This window comes from Halictus rubicundus, chromosome 7 (assembly GCF_050948215.1).
Source record: "Halictus rubicundus isolate RS-2024b chromosome 7, iyHalRubi1_principal, whole genome shotgun sequence".
Taxonomy (NCBI): domain Eukaryota; kingdom Metazoa; phylum Arthropoda; class Insecta; order Hymenoptera; family Halictidae; genus Halictus; species Halictus rubicundus.
Genome location: NC_135155.1, coordinates 9,153,917 through 9,177,522, shown reverse-complemented (window position 1 = coordinate 9,177,522; position 23,606 = coordinate 9,153,917). Strand labels below are relative to the sequence as shown.

Here is a 23,606-nt window from a genome sequence, read left to right as displayed (position 1 = left end):
TACTCCTATATCTCGTAATTCTGGTATAGATCGGAAAGTTCAATAACAACATCAGAGATATACATATAATAATTACAAGATACCTACTTTATCGACTTCGACAAGTCCTACAATTTTTCGTGCGTAAACCTAGAGGACGCGATAAAACGTCGGTAATGCAGATTGTTGCACGTCCCGGGTACAGTCGGTAAGTACCAAAATAAGTACATCAAACACACGTGAAAGTACGTACACATAATTCAAGGGGCTGTTTAAACATTTGGATATCCTTGTCCTTGAAATTAATTGCGTACGTCACATTATATACATTATTAATAAATCCTCAAGATAAACTATAATAAAAGCCATGAAATATATTCATCGTATCGGAATTAGAATTCTTTACCAACAAGGTGCGTATCAATGTGGCTTTGATACTGGATACGTATTGATTACGGTCCTATAATAGCTAATGCGATATCACTCTAACGGTGAAATCGGATCTATATAACAATCCTGTAGGGGCATCGGTGTCGGCGCATAATTATTAGTAACGAGAATGAACGCGAGGTTCCAGGAATATTAGGTCTATCGAGTTTTCTACTAACCGAACGGGTCACGAGCGCGCAGACTCGCCGAAGACGCCAACCGTTTGGTTAGACGTAAGACGCGGTGAGACGAGACGTAACGGAGTTGCTAAATATAATACACGAAGGCACGCGATTCCCTTACGGCCGGGGGCATCAGGACGGTCAACAACATCCACGCGAGCACGAACTTCGTCCTCGGTAGTGATCTTGCTGTACTTCGTCCGATCGCAGACAGTTTCTCGCGCGCAGAAGCCGGGACCATAGAAGACGAATAATAATCGCCAAGCGTCGAACAAGTGGGGGACACCGGGCCGGCCCGAAAGAAAAGCCCGATAGTTCCCGTGGTTCCACGAGCTCTCCGAGATTCCCGCGGACGAATCTATATGTGTTTCGTGTGTTCTGCCGATGTTACCTCCGTCACATGATAACCGGCTGAATTACAGGTGAGACCTATCGCGAATCGACGCGCGCTACCATGTTCGCTGCGTACCTGTTCCCGTTACCTGCGGCCGCACGGAGCGGATACTAATCTCGAACTGGACAAAAACGGAATCCCCTAATCTTTCCGTCGATTTGTATTTTTCCAATTTTCTACACTAGCCAATAAAAAGCGTTGATACAGCTTCTCTCTGCGAGACGATGCTTCACGATAAATATACGATGAAATAAATTCTTCGAGATGTATCTTGTTGCATTTGCGACAGCTGTTGCGTGCTCGAAGACCGCTGGACGCGAGGCTATCAATGAAACACAGGGTGTGCGTGCGATACAAATATCGATCACAGCAATACACTGGGGGTAGTTCTGCAGGCCGAAATGAGCTTGTTGTCTGAAGATCTGCCAATAACAGTTTGCGAGTTTTTCCTGTCTCGCGCGCCGCTATTGGCGGATCGTGGAGATTTTTTATTTAACTGAGAACTCTCGAGCCTCCCTCTCGAGGGCCTCCTAAATTCATTTTTCATTTTTGTCTTATTCTACGTCCAACGGAATCAACCACCGAGGCTTTTTGCTACGCGCAAATCAACCACGCACGTTTATTCCGCAAATTCTGTTTCGTTCTGATCTAAATAAGCAGGATCATGAGCAGTCGCGTGACTGTTTCCTTTTATTCTTGGCAATCGTACGAACACGAACGGATTGCAGGTAGACGCGAACGTCTCTGCATTAGGACCGCTCTTACACGCGACTAATCGGATCGGTTGATTCCCCGACGACGTCCAACAACGGTTCCGCTCTCGCGACGGTAGCGTGACTGAAAAAAGAAGAGGAAAATGTTTACGGGCTTCCAATTATTTTCGCGTCCTATATACGCGAGCCGTTCGAAAGCCGCCAAGAGAGTCCCCTCGGCTCTCCGAACACCGTCTAAATATATACCTGCTTCGTTATCTTACCGTGTTAGACGGTTTACCGCGGGTCATTTGCGCGTCGAACTTCGCAAGAACGATTGACATGTTGGCGTTACGTGCCGTAAGCCGACCTGGTCGAAGGATGGCGACGCCGTATGACGTAATCGCCTGCTATTCTTTCGGTGCGGGACAATGGTACGCGCGTGCTGAACGACCGGTTGTTTGGACAGCCCTTCTCAGCCATGGCCATTTTAATGGATCAGGGGAGCAAAATCGTAGCGCTGCCATAGGCGTCGTTCATAGAATTCGCCGATCAATAAGCCGCCTCGGCTGGCGTACATTCGGCTCGCACTCTATTCGTAAACACTCCGACCATGCCGGATTGCGTTTCAACGCGTCGGACGTGTTCTGTGACACGACTCTGTCCGTCCGGTGCTCCCATAAGATCGTGTTTCAACGCGAAACTACCCGACGTCAGCTCCCGTTGCGGAATTTCAACGAGCACGAAAATGCTGTGTTTCACCGTCTTCGACGAACGACTTATATAACTGACATTCTTCGCGGTTCTCTTTCTTTTTTTTGCTTTTCGTTTTAAGGCGCGTCATTTCGCCGGAACTGATTGCCAGGGACGTCGGGCGTGTGCTAGTGCGACATTGCAGCAGGAGAAATATCGTGACGCTGCTTTTCGAACGCCTCAGTGAATTGGAATGAGTGGTTGTTCCTCGATTATTTAAACTATCTCGACTTTCTTTCCACGTTCGACAGAGATGAATATCCAGAAGCCCGAGGGTCTTTTGTCGGCGGTGTTACCCACTGAACTTGCGTCTTCGCCCAGCTCACGACAGCTCATTATAAATCACGACCAACAGGTGCGTCCGACACAAATAACGTACCCTTTTGTCTTCCCCACCCCTTTCTATTCTGCTGTTCACACGTTATACTGGCCACGTGTACGCTAACCCTTTAAGGAAACGATTCTTAAGAAGCTAGCTGACAGCGTAATCTGTGCACTCGCACTCAGATCTTGCCGAACGAGGCTCGCTTCGAGGAAAATTGAATGTTTGCTATGGGTAATCGAGCATTTCTCGGGATTATTTAAATCAGTTATGAGTAGACTGCGGATTTTATGCGTTTGTCACATATTGCAGAATAGGAATGTACAGTCACATTTTGAAGATTGGACTATACGATTTGGATTTCTTTCAGAAGTTTACTAGCGAAAAATAACTTTTTGAAAAAACTTCAATTGGTTAGAATCATGGAGAAAATGTTCAAGGTTGCTGTCAGCAATTAAACTAACTTCTAACTTCTCAAAGAAATCCAAATTGTATAGTCCAATCTTAGGAAATTTATCATCTTTTTAAAAGTGTCCGAATGTTACTGTGAGTGACTGTAAATTACTTTCGACCTACTCGAAATCTCGAGGGAAGGAACACATTTTTAAGTGGCCTTTGTTTGTTAGAACAAACAGTGATAATTTTTATTTCGCATAAAAATCCACAGTCTAGTTGTGATATAATAGCGAGGCCACATAATCATTTCGTAATCTACCAACATTAGTGTAATCGGAAAATTATCGGAGTACATTGGGAAATGTAAAGTGGGAATATTTGAACGCTTTTGTTTGAAGTGTTCAAAATGGGGCATAATAGAAATAATTTAGAATACGAAATGTTTTCGAAGCTTCTATTTCGGACGCATTGTAATTTTGAATAAAGAAAATAATTTTCTATCTTTGGAATTTTTTATTTGAAATGGCGGCAGCGAACGTGTTAAAATTTCTATCGTTTTGACGTATAAAATGTGGGTAGCAGAGTAATACCTGTTTTATCAATTCGATATAAAAATATTAGAGTGTCTATAGGGTAAGGAACTCAATTACTGTGAGGTTACCAATCACTGTGCCTATATTAATTATACTTATTTTTAATGAATATTAAAAAAGAGATATTAAATATTTTCATTAAAATCAGTTAATATACAATATGTTACACATGTATATCTCTTTTTAAATATTCATTAAGCTTTAAAAATAAGTAAAGTTAATGTAGGCACAGTAATTGGTACCCCCACAATAATTGGGTCCTGTACCCTATACTAATTTTTGAAAGTATCCATTTTGTTATTTTTGTTTGAGTTACGCTGCAAATAACTTCAGTTTAACTCATTCATTACGTACCATGATTCGTCTTATAGAAAGCAATTGATTTTGGTAACGATCTGTTTAACAGGACGAAGAAGCATCGGATTGTTCGCTTCTGACGTCTAGTCCACTTAATGACAATGTGTTCGAATCAGTCGGGATTTTTGTTACCTCTTTGGAGGGGAATCCCGTGGAGTCCATTTCTCCGCCGATGCTCGAGAACATTAATAAAGAGGATGGACTTAACGAGTTCATGAGTATAGTGAACAGTTCAAGCAGAATCCTGAACGATGGTAAGCATTCATCAGCAGATATAAACGCTTAAGCATAATTGCACGGATAATGATACCGACGAGACTCATTTTTTCATAATCGTTCTCAGGAAAAACGACATTTCACATATTTTCCGTATAACATTTTTCCTTCTTTCGAATGGTACACATTATTTTCTTCTAAATCGTTTCGTTTTTAACATAATATTGTAAAATGATATTAAATCCACAATGCCTTATAATGTAATATCCAAAATAGAAAAAGTTAATTTTGAGGAACAGAAATTGAATGAAAACGCGTTCCTTTTAATAATGTAACAAGTACTTCTTTAAAAAGAGTGATTCCCAAGGTCATTTGAAATAACTTTCGCCTTTGCGAAATTGTTATTGCGTGGCGTTGGCATTGGCCAAGCCGGAATCTGTCCGCTGTAGCCGCGCTATGATTGGTCTGCGTTTTTCGTTAATAACTCCTTAACAAAGCTACGGGAAACATTTTCGCAAAGAAAAAAGTTACTTCAAATGACCTTAGGAATCGACCCTTTCAAGGAAGTACAACATTTGTGGAACAGTCTGTATAATTGTATTCTTAAATTCATGTAACATCTTCGCTATTTTACATTTTACATTTTTATTAGAAACACGTAAAATACTGATTATGGCTAACTATAACAAGCGCTAATGCACAGTTCGTTTTCCATCTACACCGTTAAATAAATCAACTGGGTCTCTGGATGAATTAAAAGTATCATCAATTAGCGTGTAACAAACTTCCCTACACGTGGCCCTTTTTTTCCCCAAGCAAACCGCCGCCGCGTGATATGCTTATTGTTCGTCGGAGTTACGTAACCGTTTAAAGTCGTACGCACGATTCTTTTACGTAGAATAAAACGGCTTAATTGACTCCAGTTCCAACTTCATCGATGAATTAATCGCGACGGAGTTCGGCCGTTGAATCCCGATGCGGGTTTCGAGTCGAGCCGTCGATAGTGGTTGTCGATGACTGTCTCGAGACAGTCATCATCAGTCGTCCGTTGCGAAACCGAACGCGAGACTTTAATACTTATCGTTACGCGGACGAAAGCTGGTTGTGCTTGCGGCCGAGCCATTGTCGATTCGTTATTTGTTGCAGAACCCAGCTCCCGCGATCCGATGGTGGAGTCGACGAGCAGCGGCAGCAGCAGCGACACGAACGGACCTGTTTGCGCGCAATTGTTGACGCAGCTGAACACAGCCTATCAACATCTCGCCCCCGATGCACAGGCACTGGTAAGCACCCCGATCACGCGAACCCTTAACTGCCGACGTGGATTGTAACTAGTGGTGTGCGGCACAAGTGTACGAGAACTCGAGAATGTCAGGAACCCGATGGTCGGGACGGGTCGAGACGGAGCGGATTATTGAAAATTTCGCGATTCTTGAATATATCGGCATTCCCGAGAATCATCTCGAAAATTTGGATGTTCTCGAATATATCGGGATTCCCAAATGATCCTCAAAATTTGGGGATTTTCGAATATATTCCTGAAAATACCTTATCTTGAATATTTCGGGATTCCCGAGTATAACTAATCTCGAAAATTTGAGGATTCCCGAGAATGCCTAGTCTCGAAAATTTGGGGATTCCCAAGAATGCCTAATCTCGAAAATTTTGGGATTCTCGAGAATACCTAATCTCGAAAATTTGGGGATTCTCGAATATATGGAGATTCCTGAAAATTCCTAATCTCGAAAATTTGGGGATTCCTAAGAATACCTAATCTCGAAAATTTGGGGATTCTCGAGAATGCCTAATCTCGAAAATTTGGAGATTCTCGAATATACGGAGATTCCTGAAAATACCTAATCTCGAAAATTTGGGGATTCCCAAGAAAACCTAATCTCGAAAATTTTGGAATTTTTGAAGATATCGTGATTCCCGAGAATAATCCTGAAAATTGTTGATAATCTCGACCTATTCGATAATTAAAGAAATAACAATTCACTGCTACCACACGAAAAATGGGTGAATTTTTCCCGGAGAATAAAATAATTTTTTAGTAAATAATCGGATTAAGAAATTTTGTCGAGTTTCTAAGACGACACCTCGGCAGTTAAGGTTCAGAACCCCAACCGGCGCCGAAAGTACCTTTCACATTGCAAAATTGATTGTGACGTACTAATACTGAAAAAATATTTCCTGGATGTGGATTTTCCATGACACTAAAAACTGGATTTCTGTTTCGAACTGTCGTGCGTTTTACGTTTTACCCTTGCGTATTCTTAGATGCTTTCGATTGATTCGATTTGCAAGTAGTGGTTCCGTATGATTAGTAGATCGTGGAATTAATAGTGCGTTTGGCGCAAAATTAACAAAACTTCCTAGAGTAATTATATTTCTAGTCTGGTAAAAGCAGCAATTACAATAATTGATTCCCGACTGTTTCAACTCGTCAAAGTCGAAGCAATGATCAATGATAAATATCTACAGTCTACACTATTTTCAGTCTACTATATTTTCGATTAAACTATTTTAACACGTTGACTGCCATGTCACACATGTCCAGGTTTTAAAATGAATTTTTACGTTAATATATTCATTGTACCAAATTTTATTAGGATCTATAAAATGCAAGAAAGTTGGAGGACTACTCAATATCATACATTTAATTTTTTTCAATTTTTATTTCATTAAATAACTTACTTTGATTTTATGGAATTTTTTAGGTTTCTAGTTTGGCAGTCAAAGTGTTAAAACAAAGAATGACCCGAAGATAATACGTATCCGTGTTTCACGGGGGATCAAATTCTTAAAGTGTGTAAATATGCTCTTCGCGCGTTCATTAAAAAGTATTCGTCATCAACAGTATTGTTCACTAAAATATTGTTCATCGACAATAAGTTTCTTTGGTTCACTGATGCGTACGTATGGTTGCCTCTTTCTGTTCGTAATGTTGGTACACGTTTTGTTTCGCCCACGGTCAATTACCACTTTTACCTTCGATCTAAATGCGTCAAGTTCGTTTGCATCTACGCGTCTTCTTAGTCTTATTTTTTATAGATGACTCTCTATAACTCAGATTGGTGTAACAAGAAGAGCATTTTCAGACACTGACCTGCTCACCTTTATTTCTTGTAGAGGCACTTCGAAAGAAACTACGCAGTCTTATTGTTTTTCATGCCGAATGGAATCTCTGTAGCTGCAGAAGTAAACAGTGTACAGAATAATAAGACACGAATAAGTCACTGTCACACAAACTATGATGTACGCAGAAATAGAAACGCGGTAGAGCAAAATAATAAGAGTAACGACAATGTTCTCGTTAGACATGCAATTTTCCTAAACTGACTATTGTCTCAATGTATCATACCGATAACACGAACGTAAAGAAATAGGTATAATATGACAGTGATTGTCGTTTCTGATGGTTTCGAAATTGATAACAAGAACGTTCGGTTGTCAGATTAAACATTTAAAACAATTTGTCCCACGATGTTAAAATGATTGCTGCACACATTAGGGAGAATTGAAATAAACAAGGAAGTTATTAGGTTGAAATAGAACAGGCAAAAGATTCTAAATTATTCATTAATCTTTTCACGTAATAGGTGTGCAGGTGAATATTTCCAATTCTGGTCACAAACGAACATCTAATTTCCATTTTCTTATTGCAAAAGAGCGTCGTTTACCAGGATGAGTCAAAGGATCGCCGAAACGCATTCCACTAATCATGCTGAATAAGTTATTTCCCCCCGCTGTCCTCCTTCGTTGATTAACTATTTCGAATTTCCATTTGCAAAATTTACAGACCAATTTTCGTGTGCTGTATTCAGCATAATATTTCGATCTGTTTGGCACAAACTGGGAGTACCTTGCCAAGCGTTGCACGCCATTGTTGCAATACATTTATTCACCAAGGAGCACTTCTGCATTTAATAAATTCATCAATCACGAGGCAGCGTCGGCATAACATCGCTATCGTTTTGATAACCTCACTGTTCAGCGAATTCTATTTTAATTACATTGTGTCTAATAATGTACCTCGGAAACCGACGAAAGTTTCGCTTTATCGTTTATGAGTACCCCTCCCTTGAGTAATGGATCATCAGAATATAGTTTGATGCATCACGATTTTATGAAAATTTTGGCAGACATGCTTTCGCAAGTGTCATAAAATTAACGAGCTATTCAGATATATTGATAATCGACCTTCATTTACAAATACAAAAATACACATACTCGCGCCTAGACCCTTGGAAAATATGCTTCTATAAAGCTCAATACGCGCTCAGAGTTAAAATATCTGGAGGAAAGCTTGGGGAGGAGGACGTTTTTGAATTTTGTTAAAACAAACAGAATCATTCAAGATATTCCTCGAAATACGTGTGTTTATAGATTGAATCGTGACATCCCCTACATGTTCACGGTGGTGGGAATCTGTGCCAGCCGTCATCGTGATCTATGTGTACTAATCCATCGCTTGTCGCTTCCCTAACATCATGATGAACTTTCACTGTAACTGTTTAGTTTTACAATCAGGAGAACGGAGGAAAGCCACCGTTGGTCGGGATCCAACTGGTGGTCCCGAAACCGCCGAAGGATTATCGTTTCATGAAATGGAATTGGCCGCTGATAAGGAAGACCTGCTTCTGGTCCCTGATGTCGGTGCTAGCTGGTTGCATGGCGCTCGTCATCGGTGTCATCGTCACCATGCCCAAAAAGTATGTCCCCACGTTCATACGCCGAGTCTCGTAGGCCTAAAACGCTTGCCAGTTCTCTTCGTATATGCGCTGCGTCAGAACTGCTCAGCTCGCCTATTAGCGAGCACAGCTGCGGGCAAGTGACGGTAGGAGTGGGGGAAGACCGTAGCTTGCCACGTTGCTGTGACAATGCGTGAGATAAATACATGCAACCTCGCCCGCAGGGGGCGTGTCCTTCGTGCCCGCCGTTTTGTGTATGCCCGGAGCAAGAAAATCGCTGTCCGTACCGGCACACGCTGAACAGCTCTGCGCTATGTTCTTTTACTTAAGGAGAGAACCACTGCGATCCAAAAAATCTTTCCACCGAAAACTTGAATTTTTCGTATTACAAGTACAAGATTATATAACGAGACCGCTCGACGCGTAAAAAAGCCATCGAAAGATGTAAGAGTCTGCGAGTTTTGGGCTTACGATTGATCGAAATCCTAATCGGTTTTGATGAAACATCTAAAGAAAAAATTCAAGTCGTTTGGTCCAATTTTTAATTTTGCCCCCGACCGTACAAACAACAAAGGTATTATACCGGAGGCATTTGATATTTCTGTGTGCAGGTGCGACCCGCGAGTGCAATGGTGGCAGGGGAGCATCTTCTACGAGATATTCCCGGCGTCTTTTCAGGATTCCTCGAAGGGCGACGGTGTCGGCGACCTTCGAGGGATAGTGATGCGTCTGGACTATTTGAAAGAGCTGGGCGTCCGAGGGATCCGTTTGAACTCCGTCTACCCAGCGGCGAACTATCCCGAACATTATTTCGACATCGACAACTTGACCGACTTGAACAAGCATCTGGGGACGTTGGATGATTTCGGTGAGCTCGTGCACGAGATCCATCGGCGGAACATGAGCTTGCTGCTGGATCTTCCGCTCTATCCGTTCGTGAAGACTCTGTACGATGAGAACGTGATGATCGAGAAGCCGAACAAGACTGACAAAGCGGTGCGCGAGAGAAGAGGCGTTACGGATGACGGCGTGGCTTTAGAGGATGTTGTACCAACAACAGCCTCGATGTTGCGACACGGGATCAGAAACCCGTTGTCCTCGACGCCGACGTCCTTGGAGGAGCCGCAGCATCAAGCCCTGACGTCGAATCACATAAGCGCGGTGATGGAGAACCCAGTCACAGCTGCGATTAGAACATGGTCGCAGAGGGGAGTCGATGGCTTTTATTTGAAGGGGCTGGAGCACTACGTCGACGAGAAATCGTTCGCCAGCATTCTGAACCACTGGAGGTCGATCTTGGGCTATCAGAAGATTTTCATTTGCCACGCGAACGCTCTGAACGATGCCACGTCCGTAGCGAAGGAGGCTATTCTGAGGAATATGGATCTCGTGGATGTTACGCTGGGATTGTCGAACGGGACGAAGGAGATCAAGAAACAGGTGGAGGAGATCACCAAGGGTCTGCTGTTCGAGAAACCCAATTATCCTTGGGTGCATTGGTCCATAGGCGGAGTGGGCTATCAGAGGATGGCTTCCACTATCACCGTGAAAAATGCCACCATTGCTGCGTCTTTATTGGGGATGATGCTGCCCGGAACGCCGAGTATATTTTACGGGGATGAGGTAAACAGTGCATCACAGATTCCGCTAAATCCGTAATTCGGATCGACGCGTCGGTCGTGTGGATAACATATGTTGATACAGGTTCTGCACTCCAAATTAACCCTTAGGCAAACCAAATTCACCTTTCTACAGATTAAATTCATCCTTTTATAGACCAAATTTATCCTTTTGCAAATCAAATTCATTTTGTGAAGACTACTACAATTCATTTTTTTAGAAGACTACTACAAGAATTGAAAGAACATCTGGAGAAAGTCTGTACAGTGAATTCTCGTTACAAGTCAGTTGCGTCGTTCTGGTGACTGACTCTTAGACGAAATCTGAGGTTGTCGCCGAGCGTCGCATTTGAAATACACAGGGCACGCTGGAAACCTAAAAGTCATATCCGTTTATAAGTCATGAAAGCCTATGACTAGTAAGCGATAGTGACAAGAAGACTGAGAACACTGACTCCAAATTGTAAGGTTGGCACTGACTCGTAATGAGAATTCACTGTATGTGGTAACCTCTACAACAGGCCTGGGCACGATTTGGGGCCCCTCAAACGCTCGCTTAATTAATAAAACGTAATACGTGTTCAGATAGGTATGTCAGACTGTGAGTGCGAGGACCACAAGGATCTCCGTCATGTGCACAACGTGCCTCCGATGAACTGGGATTCGATCGACGGTGGTAGCCATAAGTTCGCGTCCACGGGTGCTATGGCTTGGCTACCGGAAGCCGCAAAACCGCTGCAGACAATCTTGGCGGGGACTATACCGGAAATGGTTAAGCTCCGATCCGAGACGACCCCGATTTATGTTAAAGCGGTGATGAAAGAGAACCAGGTGCTGGCTAACTGTGATATTAGGTAACCCTGTATTTTAAATGTTTCTTATTTCTATTTACTTCGCACTCCTGTGTCAAGTGCGACTCAACAGCTTTACATTACCCATTGAAATGTGCATTACTTCAAGGAACAGTCTTTTGAAGTATATTTTAATGTAGAACGCTTGAAACAATGTTATTGGGAACAAAATTTTGAAAAAACCCGAACACAGGCATTACGATGATAAAAAAGCTCTGAGATGCAAGAAAACGTGTATCACAAGAGTCTCTATGCAATTTCCTATTGTTTTTTATTTTTTTAGGTACGCAGATGACGAAATGATTGTAATAGAGCGATGGTATCCACGGCGAAACTCGTACGTGTTCGTAGCAAATCTGGGCAACAAAACGCAGACGAAGGATTTGTCTTTCCTTTATTACGGTGGTCACGTCGTTGTTGGTTCAGCGTCCAGGCTGAACCGGGACGTGTACTTCAAGGAGATGATCGTGTCTCCGGGAGAGGCGTTCGTCATAAAGCTTGACAAATGAGGACCCCTCCGCGGAATCCGAATTTTCTATAACATTCATTTTACACCCGATCAAGATTCAATCGTACTTTAATTGACATTTCGAGCGTGGATTCGTGATGTTTCGTTTGATGATACGTTACCTTTCGACGTTGCGAACGTTTGTACAACGAAAGATTTCGCGAGAAAGTTCCTACTAATTTTTAAATGAAACGCGTGGGGACCGCGACGCCCGTTTTGTTCGATAGGGATCGGAAATGTTGAAATTCGAACGGCAACAGATTTCGAATTCGTATTTTCACTGATCGTTTTATAGCGTTCGGACAGAAACGAACATTTATTTCGTTCCTAAAGGGATTTTACGAACACGAAGTAGAAAGAATAATTGTTGCGTGCCATGAATGCATGAAGCCCGCAGTGTCGGTAAAAAGCGAAACGTTTTTGTTATCCAAAAGGGTGTTACGTAGTCTAGTGAAATGTGCTTGGATAAAACGAAAAAAATCAAAAAGAAACCGTTGAGACTGAACTGTGGATATTTATGCGGGTATAGATTTTTATGAAATAGGGTACAAAGGCAGAAGTAGATGAACCGCTTACTCTTTACTCGATATATGTACCAAATATCTAGCCGATGGAAGTCCCAGAACTATTCCCACTGCCACGGGGTATACGTACCCCGTGAGGGGTCAAGAAGCTCAAGTGACCTTGGTCGCCGGGGTGTGTAAACACAACATGGTTCGAGTAAACTTCTTTATTTTTCCTATGACACCAAATATGATATAATTCCGATTATATTTACTTGTGTAAATCATCATTTTCATTAAACAAATGCCACGAATATGTGGTGAAAGTTCCATAAAAAGATAAAGAAGTTTTGTTATAAAAGATAAAGGTGTTTTGGACATGCATCGTATGGTACATGAATGTTTATCTAGAGAGCCCTCTAGAGTTTCGCTGACCTTTTCTACGTTCGGCGTGAATCAAAGAATAGTATCTCCTGGACGATATATGTCCCTGGCTAGACCCGTGTTTTGGACACATATCGAGTAGACACTGTGCATGTAATAATGCATGAAATCCACAGTACAGTTGTTACGCAATCAAATCGCATGTACCATTTGATGTTTAGTCCGATTAGCGATGTCAAACGAGAAAAACTAAAGCACAACGAATGTTCGCGCATTTCACATTCCAAAATAGAAGAAATCATCTCATGTTGTCCTGTGTTCATTTTCGTGGTCCAGATTTGATGATCCCGAAATTGTTTCACTGTGTTTTTGTATGTTCTGATAGTTTTGATAATAAACATCGACGACATTTGCGACTGCACCGATTCTATTCCCCGTCACGTAGCGCGAATTCGACCCGACGCGTTTAGAATGTTTTATATATTTACATGGTTGACACAAAATCTAATCTCTGTTATACGCTCTGGAATACGTTTCCAAATCGCAGTAGATCGACTGAACAAAAATACAAATAAAGATATATGTATGGACTATTTTTGTAACAAATTTTATCGTGCGTGATAAACAGTATTCGCAACGTGTAATTTCTCACTTCTTTTATAAATGATTTTGGTACTAAGCGAGTGACATTTTACCGATGCGTGAATTAAAAATGGTGCTCACGATACGAGGGAAGGTTTGTTTTTGTATCTTTCATTCGAGTGAAACATTATTGACCCAACAATAAATGTACATTCATCGAATCAAAGTATGTATTCCGGTAATAAACCCTCAAGCAGCATTAGGTTTTTACATAAACGAAGTTCGATTTTGATGTGAATATTATTCGTACGCAGGAATAAAATGAAAGTTATATGTATAATCATAAATCTCCATTGTGTATTCTACTTAGTATTATTTCAACGCGATTGTTCAAATACTTTATATTTCTGTGAAAAAAAAAAGAAATAGAAATATCAATAGTATTAATGTAACCATACAATAGTTGAATTAATGTTGCCTAGTTCAACCATTTTAACATTATACAATTGATTTTCAGATACAATATCCAATGTCAGCAATGTCGTACAATGAATTTAATTTTTTAAGTGCTATGTAATTTTGATATGCATCGCTACCTTTTATATTTATACAAATCAAAAATAGAAGAAATCAAATGTGAATAGTATTAGCAGTTAGATCATCATTTGTAAAAGTTTTTATAACTTTAAGGTAATTATCGAATTAGACATTAGTCGATACGTGTTAATAAATTTTACTATAATGAAATACTTATTTATTGTCATATATCATTCGTACGACATCTTAGTATACTTTATTTATATTATCTGTATTACTGCATTTGAAATTTCTATTACATTGGTATTTTCATATTTGAAATTTCTATATTTCAAATCTTTCTATTTAAAATTTCATAAAATTTAATTTCTATATTTTGGGTTTCTACATTTTAAATATCTACGTTACTTCCACTTCTATATCTGATGCTGTAATTATGACTGCAGTCGCAATTACAGTTTTAAATATTATAGATTGACTTAGAGATGAAAGACTGATTGAAGTGATTGAGAGTCACTGCACCTTTCTCGCAAGTACTTGCTAGGTGCTATGGTTTCTATATAACGTGTGTGAAAAACGTAATGATTCGAGAAGTTCCCTCGAGCAACACCGCGGAGCCACAATCGGAGTCCATAGTGACTCTCATGCTCTGAGGAAGGTCCCTGGACCTCTGGCAGAAATTGCCGTAGCGCAATCGCTGTTAGCCATCGCAATCTACTCGATCTCGGAAAGGATGCCTTCGGCTGATCTATCGAGTTGTGTGATGTGTATTGGTCAAAGCGAAAGTAATGTGTTGGAATTTTCCGGCCCTCTTCCTCACGGTTGAGGGTAGGTAATGATTTAACTTAACAGGGCCCATTACGAGGAAATTTCTCTCTTTTTTTCCTCCTTTCCTTCATAAATACAATCCTTTTATTATCGTTGTTTTTTGAATGTTAAGTGATATTGATGTCCGCTGTGGCTTTGTGTATTAATATCTAATTCAAGTAGGAAATAAATTAATAATCACTCGACTATTTCAATGTAAACAGTTGTCTCACCGTGGAAATTAGTTCTTATTGAACGGTGACATAATGGACGGTTGCATTTTATTGCGCTATGTATTGAGAAGCTGCACGTGCTTTAATTTGCGTTTTTTAAAATTCAAAATTAGCACATTCGAATAGTGGCGCCACTCACTGGAAATCATTCAAACTATTCGCACAGCTGATAATTGTTACTGCCAATCGAAAGCGTAGTAGATTTTTGTACTTTGCTATATTTAATAATTTATTCTTTTTCTTAGTAATTTATTTTAAAATGCAATTATGGTTCATTGTACAGTGACAATCACATTTTAAAATGTACTTGAAACAGGGCCGATTATACATTTTATTAAAATGTATGACCTGTCAAAAAAATTAATAGTGCATTTATGTTGTTTTGCACTGACAGTGTACGGTTGAAGATAACGAGTTGGTAATTAAAATTATTTATACAGGAAGATTTTGTGTTGGTAGCATAATATTTTATAGTGCTATAATAATAATTCTCACACGTTGGATGTCTATCTTATTAATATAGAATTAATAAATTAATTGATATAAAATATTTACATCAATGTCACAACGCTCTAAAGTGATTCAATTATATAAAACGGTAATAAAATTTAATTTAATTATGGATCATTAGTTTACTAACACCTAGTATAATATTGTATGCACATAGAAATTGCAAATTAATATTTTATCCCATTATTTGTATACAAGATATTTGTTGATGCATATTCGTTACTGTAAGCTTCAAATAAAACTATTTAATATTTTTAGCTGTTATTTATGGGTAAAGACTATCCAAGAGGTTATGATTTTTTCAAGCGCAATTTAAAAAAAGCCTTTGAAAAAAATAAAGGAGAAACGGATCCAGAAAAAATTAATAAAATGCTGGCGCATGGAAACTATGTAATTAAAGAACTGGAAGCTTTGTATATGTTACGAAAATACAGAACATTGAAAAGAAGATACTATGGTAGTCCATAAAATTAAAGTGTTATGATTATAGTATACAGCGTTTGTTATTATTTCTGTATATATAGATGAAGAATTTAATTTCTGTTTATTTTCTAAAAAAGCTATGTATGACATCAAAGTTTGAATTGAGATTGAATGCTACATATATTTTTGACGTTTTTTCGTAAATATATTTTTCTGAAACATTTGTATATCTAAATATATATGTTATAGGAAAATGTACTTGTATAGCTTTTATTTCGATAAATAAATACAGATTTTGTAATTAAACTAAATATGAAGTTTTTACTGGTTACCTCATCAACATGGTTGTCAAAAGTGACATTAGAACTTGTGTTCATGGAGTTCAAACAATATTTACATGTGCTATAACTTTAAGAAGCAACTGCAAAGGTTTTAATTAAGTTTTTTAGACTGGTATGGATTTTAATACACGTTATAATATAGAATAAGGCTTGTAAATATGGCAGTTTGTGTTGCTGTGATAGGTAAAGATGTGAGTATACATTTTTCACTATTTTGAGGTTATGATGAATTTTACAGGGGTTACATTCTCTATATTTAATAATTCAAATATTTTCACATAGAATTCTCCGAAATATATTCGATGTGCAGACGAATCAATGGCATTGCAGTTTCACTGCAAAGTTCATACATCAATAGACATTATAGAAGAGAAACTGAATGTTGGAAATAAAGCAGTAATTGATATAAGAGATTTGTATTTGGGATTACTATATGCTACAGAAGAGTATAAAATGTATGCAGTATTTCTAGCATTGTGTGGATTTGTTTATATGTATATACGTACTGGAATATAGTGGCAATGTTTTTATTTTTTAATTGTAGATACGGCTATGCGACAAATACAAAAATCAAGTTTATTATTGTGTTGCAGTCATCGAATACAACCCTACGTGAAAACGATGTAAAAATGGTATATTAACTATAGAAATGATTCAATATTATAATTATACTGTATCCTTATAATAACAAATCTTCTGTTATAGATCTTTAAAAAATTGCATGCTGCGTACTCTAATTCTGTGTGTAATCCATTCTACATTCCAGACGATGAAATCAATTCCAAGTAAGTTGCTTGAATATTGTAATTTTTCTGTGTTTCAAAGGTACTAATAATTTGTATTTAATTTTCAGGTCGTTTGATTTATCAATAATGGAAATAATGGGTATTATATAGATACTAATGGCTGTGTAATACAGAAACCGCTAACTATGGATAGACTGTGAACTCTTATACAAATTAGTAATACATGAATTTAATTCTTGTTTACTGTAATTTGTTTCTTTCCTTAGGTGGCATTATGCGTTAAGGTGGAAATCGACTACTTCCGTTAATGCAATTTAGTAGCTATTATTTTATAATGTTTTATATTTGTATGTGTTGCATTCGTCCACATATACTTATAGTCATGTTTAATAGGTTTGCCTTGTCTGTTGTTATGAACCAAAAGTTCAATTAAACAGTGTATCTAAATATGTAAATAATAAATCTTGTACATCCCGAAACAAATAGCTACTTCATTTTCTAAAATAAATAAAAATTCATTGCTGTGAAATGTACTTTTTACAATAATCTAAATAGAATGGTCCACAGAAGCTCGTGGCACCATCTGTAAAAAAGCGCCCGAATTATTAGGCGAATTTGGTACCGTATTCTTGTCGCTATATAACACTATAGCTCTATTTTAGTCTCAGTTTAAATAAAATAATAAATACTAATTAAACAGCACTATTCACTTAAAAAATGAATTGTTTTATGTATAATCTTATATTCAATTTTTATCTTTACTGCAAGTTAATTTCTACAGTACGTTGATAACGTAGGTCACGACACGAGTGGTAGAAACAACCCCCAAAACAATCACAGAAAAATAAATAGAATAATTAATCCACCTGAACCCTGTGCATTCCCTCGGAAAATGTTTTCTAGAACGAACAAATAAAAACACAAAGAAACAATGTAACCCTATTTGTCACATTTATTTGTCGCGAAATTAATTTCGTTTCGATTAATAAATTACAGCGTATCAACGACTGTTTACCTTTATCATCGGTCAGTGTTTGGGAAGGATCGGCCAGCTCTCATTACCATCGAAAAGCAATCATGGTCAGACCTTCGTCTAATTGAAAAGTGTTATCGATTACGAGCGGAAACGCTAATTTAATATAGGAATTACACTGCACCCTGACCGTGTCAGTTCTTCACAGTCGTTCTCTTATCGATACCGAATGCGGACGTTCTACGATACCAGTGTTCCTTCGACAAGATGTGGAACTACATGCTGTTCTCGGCCCTCGTGTTGCTCCTCTCGTTCCTCTATCACTGCTACTTTAACAGACCGGTTAGCATGATCGACAAACCCGACGCAGATTACGATTACATAATTGGTAAGTAGACAAGTTACAAATTGGCCCGGCACGGTGTTTCGCGTGGATTACCGTGCGAGTTACATGTATCTTACACCTCGTCGAAGGGGCCAGTCAACGAAATTCATTTAATCCTGTAATCCGTCCGCCGCCGCCGGCTAGATCGAAACGGATTTATGCGCGACTCGCGACACACAACAACTCGCGCCAAATCGGATTTCCAAACATCGTTAGCTGATGCAATATCCGACAAACATTTTACCATGTTGCGTGAGAACTATTTGGATGCTTGTGTTCTTAGTTTTGAAGCTTAAGACGATCCGACGAATGATTAAAAATTACAACCGATTATTTTCTGACGGATCTTTAAACTCGATTTTCTCGAAAATGAGACATCAAACGAAAAAATGTTAGGCCTTTTTTCGATTTATTTTTAGATGTAGAACTACCCCCTGCCCAGTTGTACTGCGATTTCCGGCCCGACCTATGCTAAAGCACGTGTACTCGACGAATTTTCAAATTTTATATCACTAGACAGCAGATTTCACGCACTTATGATAAAAATGAGTAGGTGTAATTTAAAATAGTACAAACGTTAGACGAATTTCAAAATACAGTAATATTCTTTTCAACCTATTAAACATACTAAGAAAGAAAATATATTTTTATTCCACTCCAGTTTGTTGCAGGTATAGGTTTGAATTTCCAGAGAATAAATTCTACAGTTGACAAAGTGTAATGAATAGACCTTCATGTAAAATAACAATTTCCCACCTGAGTTGCAACAAACTGGAGTATAAATATACAGTATATATCATATATAAGTTCATTTTCTTTGTTGATATATTTAATAAATTAAAAATAATATAACTGTATTTCACAATCCTGATATTTTTACTGTTTTAAACTGCACCTACTCATTTCTGTCGTAAATGCATAAAATCCTGTCTAGACTAATGAATAAATTATGAATTGATTAATCGGTACAAGCAATACTGCTGGGACACAGTTTGTCACCAGAATAATCGAGTCTTCTGCGGACGTGTCAATTTATTTCGCGCGTCAACGAAATATTGCGATCGCCAATAATATAAAAATCTGTACTTGACTTACGAAGTTGGTGCTGGGACATCGGGGTGCGTGTTAGCATCTCGCCTCTCCGAAGCGTCGAACGTGACGGTGTTGTTAGTCGAAGCAGGCGGATATTTTGGATGGGTGTCCTCGGTGCCGCTTTTGTCGCCGATGACACAGGGAAGCGAGTTCGACTGGAGCTACCTCACGGAACCGCAGAAATTCTCCTCGAGAGGCTTCTCGAACCATGTAAATAAAAATTTGTTATTGACCCTTCGCGAATCACGGCTGATCGTCGGTTTTTTCTGTACTGCCGAGTACGAGTAAGTTAGACATTTCCAACAGGTGCAGAAGGTGCCGAGGGGCAAAGGGTTGGGCGGCAGCGGTCAAATGAATCATTTGGTCCACTCTTTCGGTAGACCGGAAGACTACGATGGATGGGCCGAGGGATGGTCCCATGTGGATCTACTTCCGTATTTCGAGAAGGTGTCCGATATCATGAACGTGATGTCCAGTCCGGAGGAGGAGTTCTTGGCGGACGCTTTTCTGATGTCGGAGGAAGTATTGGACACGGGTCACGTGACGCTGCAAAGGGGATTGTACACCATCAAGAAAGGTTCACGGTGGTCCACGTTCCACGCGTACTTGCAGACCGCTTGGAACAGAAAGAACCTACATATCTTGACGAACACGTTGGTGTCGAAAGTATGCTTCTCATTTCTGCGCAATTGAAACTGCACTAAAGTTCCGCTAGAACAATTCCTCTAGCGGAACTCTACAGTCCAAGCTAGCGTTTTTTGTGGATGGGTAAAAAAGTTTTGTCAAATTTCCAGATACTTTTTAAGGACGGTACGATAGCGGACGGTGTCAAGGTGATTTCCAAAGACGGATTGGTAAGAAGAATTGGCGCGAAAAAGGAGGTGATTCTCTGCGCTGGCGTAATCAACACGCCCCAATTGCTTATGCTCTCAGGAATCGGGCCAGCCGAGGATCTCGACAAGTTTCAAGTAACCCGTCAATCGATTATATAAAACTATACCCCGAAGCAGAATAAGTCGGTTAGATTCGCGGAATAATTTCAGATACCGATAGTCAAAGATCTTCCAGCGGTAGGGAAGAACTTCTTCGATCACATCATGCTCCCGGTTTACGTGAATCTTGAAGCTAGAGTGAGCATAACGTTGTTCAAGCTCCAAACACTGCCCGAAGTGGTGAACTACTTTGTTTTTGGAAGAGGCGAGTAAAACGTATAATAGTTTGCCTGTAGCTAGATGAAGAATTATATTGGATGTACCTAACGATTGCCTCGTAACGTAAAGGATGGTATGCGACCAATGGAGTGATGGGAGTCGGTCGCACTAACAACAGTGGCGTAATGCTCTTCGGAATGGGCTCCACCGAGGAGAGAATACTGAAAACTATATCCAACTATAAGACTGAGGTACATGTTACACAGCACTTTCCCGATTTAATCGTACATAATTTTTTAAGAGACTTCGATTGCGCAAATACAATGTTTATAAATGTGTATAAATGTGCAGCCGTACAGATCACTTTATCCGTCCTACAACAACAGTTCTCAAGAAGGCTTCCTGTACTTGAGCTACTGTTTGCAACCGAAAAGTCGCGGAAGCATCACCTTGAAATCCAGAAATATTCGACACCAGCCGAGAATCGATCCAGCCTATTTCCAGAACTACGACGACGTCCTGTGCACTCACGACGGTAAACGAATCTCTCGTCGATTCTGACACGCGCAACAATCAGCCCGCCATTTTCTTTGAACGAAACGCCAATTTCGCAGCGATCAACTTTGCGATTCGAACCCTGGAGTCGAAGAAGTTCCGCGAGTTTGGCGCGAATGTGCATCACCCTGATCTGGAAGAATGCAAACACTTGCCGCAGGATTATCGGGACGTCGAGTACGCGGAGTGTGTGATGAGGGTCGGTGGTCTCACGAGTTATCACGCGTCCGGCTCCTGCAGGATGGGAGACGACGAGGATGCGGTTGTTGATGAGAAATTACGGTAAATTCACTCTACTTCGGATACTCATGCAGGGCGTTACAAGGGTACAAGTAGATTACGGGTCTCTATGCAGAATAACTATTTTCTGCATCTTTTATAAGATGATGGAGCCACTTCAGAACACGTTTTCCTTTCTTTTAATAATTTTACTAGATCGAAGCTAATATGCAATTCTCTCAATCTTTACACCGTGTCGAATTGCAGCTACTCGTTCTTTTCATAAATTTTGTATTGATTCGTTCTACAGTAGTTGCACAACTTGAAATTGGTCAAAAAGTGGAACTTCATCCTAGAAAGTGAAAATGTTTGAGAAGCTTTCTAGAGACAATGTGTTAATTGGTTATTATAATATAATTATATTATATTATAGAAGTTGGTAATAATTAATATAATTCTATACAGTCAAACCTGTTTTTGTGCGGTCCTTTTCTATGCGATTTTTTTTTGTGCGATTTTTTTTATGCGGTATATGAATACCAACGGCGTTGGCTTTATAACACCCTTGTAATGTTCTCATCACAAGAAGATGCGCGTTTTGCACTAGGACGAGTAGTATTGAATTATGTGCATTTTGAAAATTTCTCCATGTTTAAAATGAGAAATTAAATTTTTTTGAAATGTTTCCGTGTGTAATTTAATTATTTATTTTGCTTGGTAAGCACTTTCCCGCTATTTCGTAAATCTTTAATATATTTTCTAAGCGAGACATTTTTTTATGCGGCCCCTCTCCACCGCATAAAAAAATTTTCTTTAATATAAGAAATTATTTGTTATAGCTATTTATGAAGTTTCTGAATATTTTTTATTTGCGCGGTTTCTTTTATGCGGTCCCTATCTACCGCACAAAAACAGGTTTGACTGTATTATAGAAGTTGGTCCTCCTCGCCAATTTTGATGATTACCTGTTAATTTATTCGCTAAGTTTCGAATGATATAATCTTCTATCGTTTCAGTGTAAGAGGAGTCAGCGGACTCAGAATAATGGACGCCAGCGTGTTACCTTCACCAATTTCTGGTAATCCAAATTCCGTCCTGATCGCAATGGCGGAAAGGACGAGCGATTTGATCATTGGTCGCTCGTAAAACGAACTTCGTTCGTTCCATTAAGCAAACAATAAAGATATTGTTTCTTAAACTTTGCCGAGTTCGAATTGTTGAAACCCTGATTCAATTTTTGTTGGCATTTTTAAGAGGATTTTCGAGGACAGAGGAGAGACTTTTTATTGTAATTGTCTTATTATTTTCGACCTTTTGTTATGCTTATACACCATTATTAATGCTTTAACTCAGCTTTATAACTCTATCTCCTTGAAAAGCATCACCATTTTATATTACCACCCGATTTTCTACTAGGCCAGATTTGCATTCATTAAAAAAAAAAGTAAGAAAATCAAAAGCTCTAAAAGCTCGGTAAGATCGACAATATTTATATGTGTGCAGTACATTCCAACTTGATTTTTTTAATTTATATCCATTCTGAGAATTTCTAGATTAAAAAATAAAATGGTTATCTCAAATTCCCACCGTTTCCACTACTCGCGTGATTTATATTTCAAGCAGCCAGGAAGTCAATGCAAGCATTACCAGTAGAATTCTCGCAATAAATCCAAATGGCACGGGGACTGTGGAGCTTAGAAGAGGTTAATAGGGGTCTAGGCTCGGATTGAAAATGACCGGAAGAGGCTAACCGTTCCCAAGGGCCGGTCCTGGTCCACTCGCGCGGCTACTTCGACCTTATCTAAGGATTTAACGAGCCTGCGATCTATTAGAGATAAGAAGAGTCCGGCGAAGAATAAATGACGTAAGCGATAATAGTCCCGTTCCTCCCTTCATTCGTCTTTACCCTCCCGAACGATTGATTTGACCTAACTAACGCTTGCGGGGTTCAAGGGGATACCGTTTTTACGCAATTTCCATCTTCAAACGATTTCTTTTCGCTTCATGTAATTTCACTTTTCATTCTTCGTATGAACGTTCTATTCTATCCTCGCTATTTTCCGTAGAATAAATAAAACCACAATATTAAATCTCACATTTTTATGTTCAACTAGATTAAAAATATAAAATGTATTTTTGAGTATATTTCTCATGTGGAAGTTCACTCGTTTTATGTCCTA

General features: G+C 39.3%; 4 protein-coding genes across 5 annotated transcripts; all 4 read left to right on the top strand.

Annotated features, from left to right (window-relative positions):
• Positions 1-829: 829 nt before the first annotated feature.
• Positions 830-14,205, top strand: LOC143355855 (maltase A2). Of its 2 annotated transcripts, none has more exons than XM_076791022.1 (8): positions 830-1,012; positions 2,681-2,784; positions 4,147-4,351; positions 5,460-5,596; positions 8,847-9,028; positions 9,619-10,630; positions 11,212-11,480; positions 11,761-14,205. In XM_076791022.1, exons 2-8 carry the CDS (start codon positions 2,683-2,685, stop codon positions 11,984-11,986), a joined length of 2,133 nt encoding a protein of 710 aa, XP_076647137.1. In that variant the 5' UTR covers positions 830-1,012; positions 2,681-2,682; the 3' UTR covers positions 11,987-14,205. The 2 variants fall into 2 exon arrangements, with proteins under 2 accessions (XP_076647137.1, XP_076647136.1); XM_076791021.1 differs by having other exon boundaries at positions 8,835-9,028.
• A 951-nt stretch (positions 14,206-15,156) lies between these two features.
• Positions 15,157-16,275, top strand: Osi (electron transfer flavoprotein regulatory factor orsai). The gene is made up of 2 exons (XM_076790337.1): positions 15,157-15,629; positions 15,800-16,275. The coding sequence occupies exons 1-2, from the start codon at positions 15,591-15,593 to the stop codon at positions 16,007-16,009; spliced, it is 249 nt and encodes an 82-aa protein (XP_076646452.1). The 5' UTR covers positions 15,157-15,590; the 3' UTR covers positions 16,010-16,275.
• A 41-nt stretch (positions 16,276-16,316) lies between these two features.
• On the top strand, positions 16,317-17,536 carry LOC143355499 (trafficking protein particle complex subunit 2-like protein). The gene is made up of 5 exons (XM_076790336.1): positions 16,317-16,496; positions 16,588-16,760; positions 16,850-16,937; positions 17,011-17,090; positions 17,159-17,536. Exons 1-5 carry the CDS (start codon positions 16,464-16,466, stop codon positions 17,199-17,201), a joined length of 417 nt encoding a protein of 138 aa, XP_076646451.1. The 5' UTR covers positions 16,317-16,463; the 3' UTR covers positions 17,202-17,536.
• Positions 17,537-18,054: 518 nt separating this feature from the next.
• LOC143355757 (neither inactivation nor afterpotential protein G) lies at positions 18,055-23,024 on the top strand. The gene is made up of 9 exons (XM_076790866.1): positions 18,055-18,412; positions 19,509-19,711; positions 19,808-20,167; positions 20,296-20,469; positions 20,545-20,698; positions 20,782-20,903; positions 21,004-21,187; positions 21,267-21,489; positions 22,443-23,024. Exons 1-9 carry the CDS (start codon positions 18,292-18,294, stop codon positions 22,570-22,572), a joined length of 1,671 nt encoding a protein of 556 aa, XP_076646981.1. The 5' UTR covers positions 18,055-18,291; the 3' UTR covers positions 22,573-23,024.
• Positions 23,025-23,606: the final 582 nt, after the last annotated feature.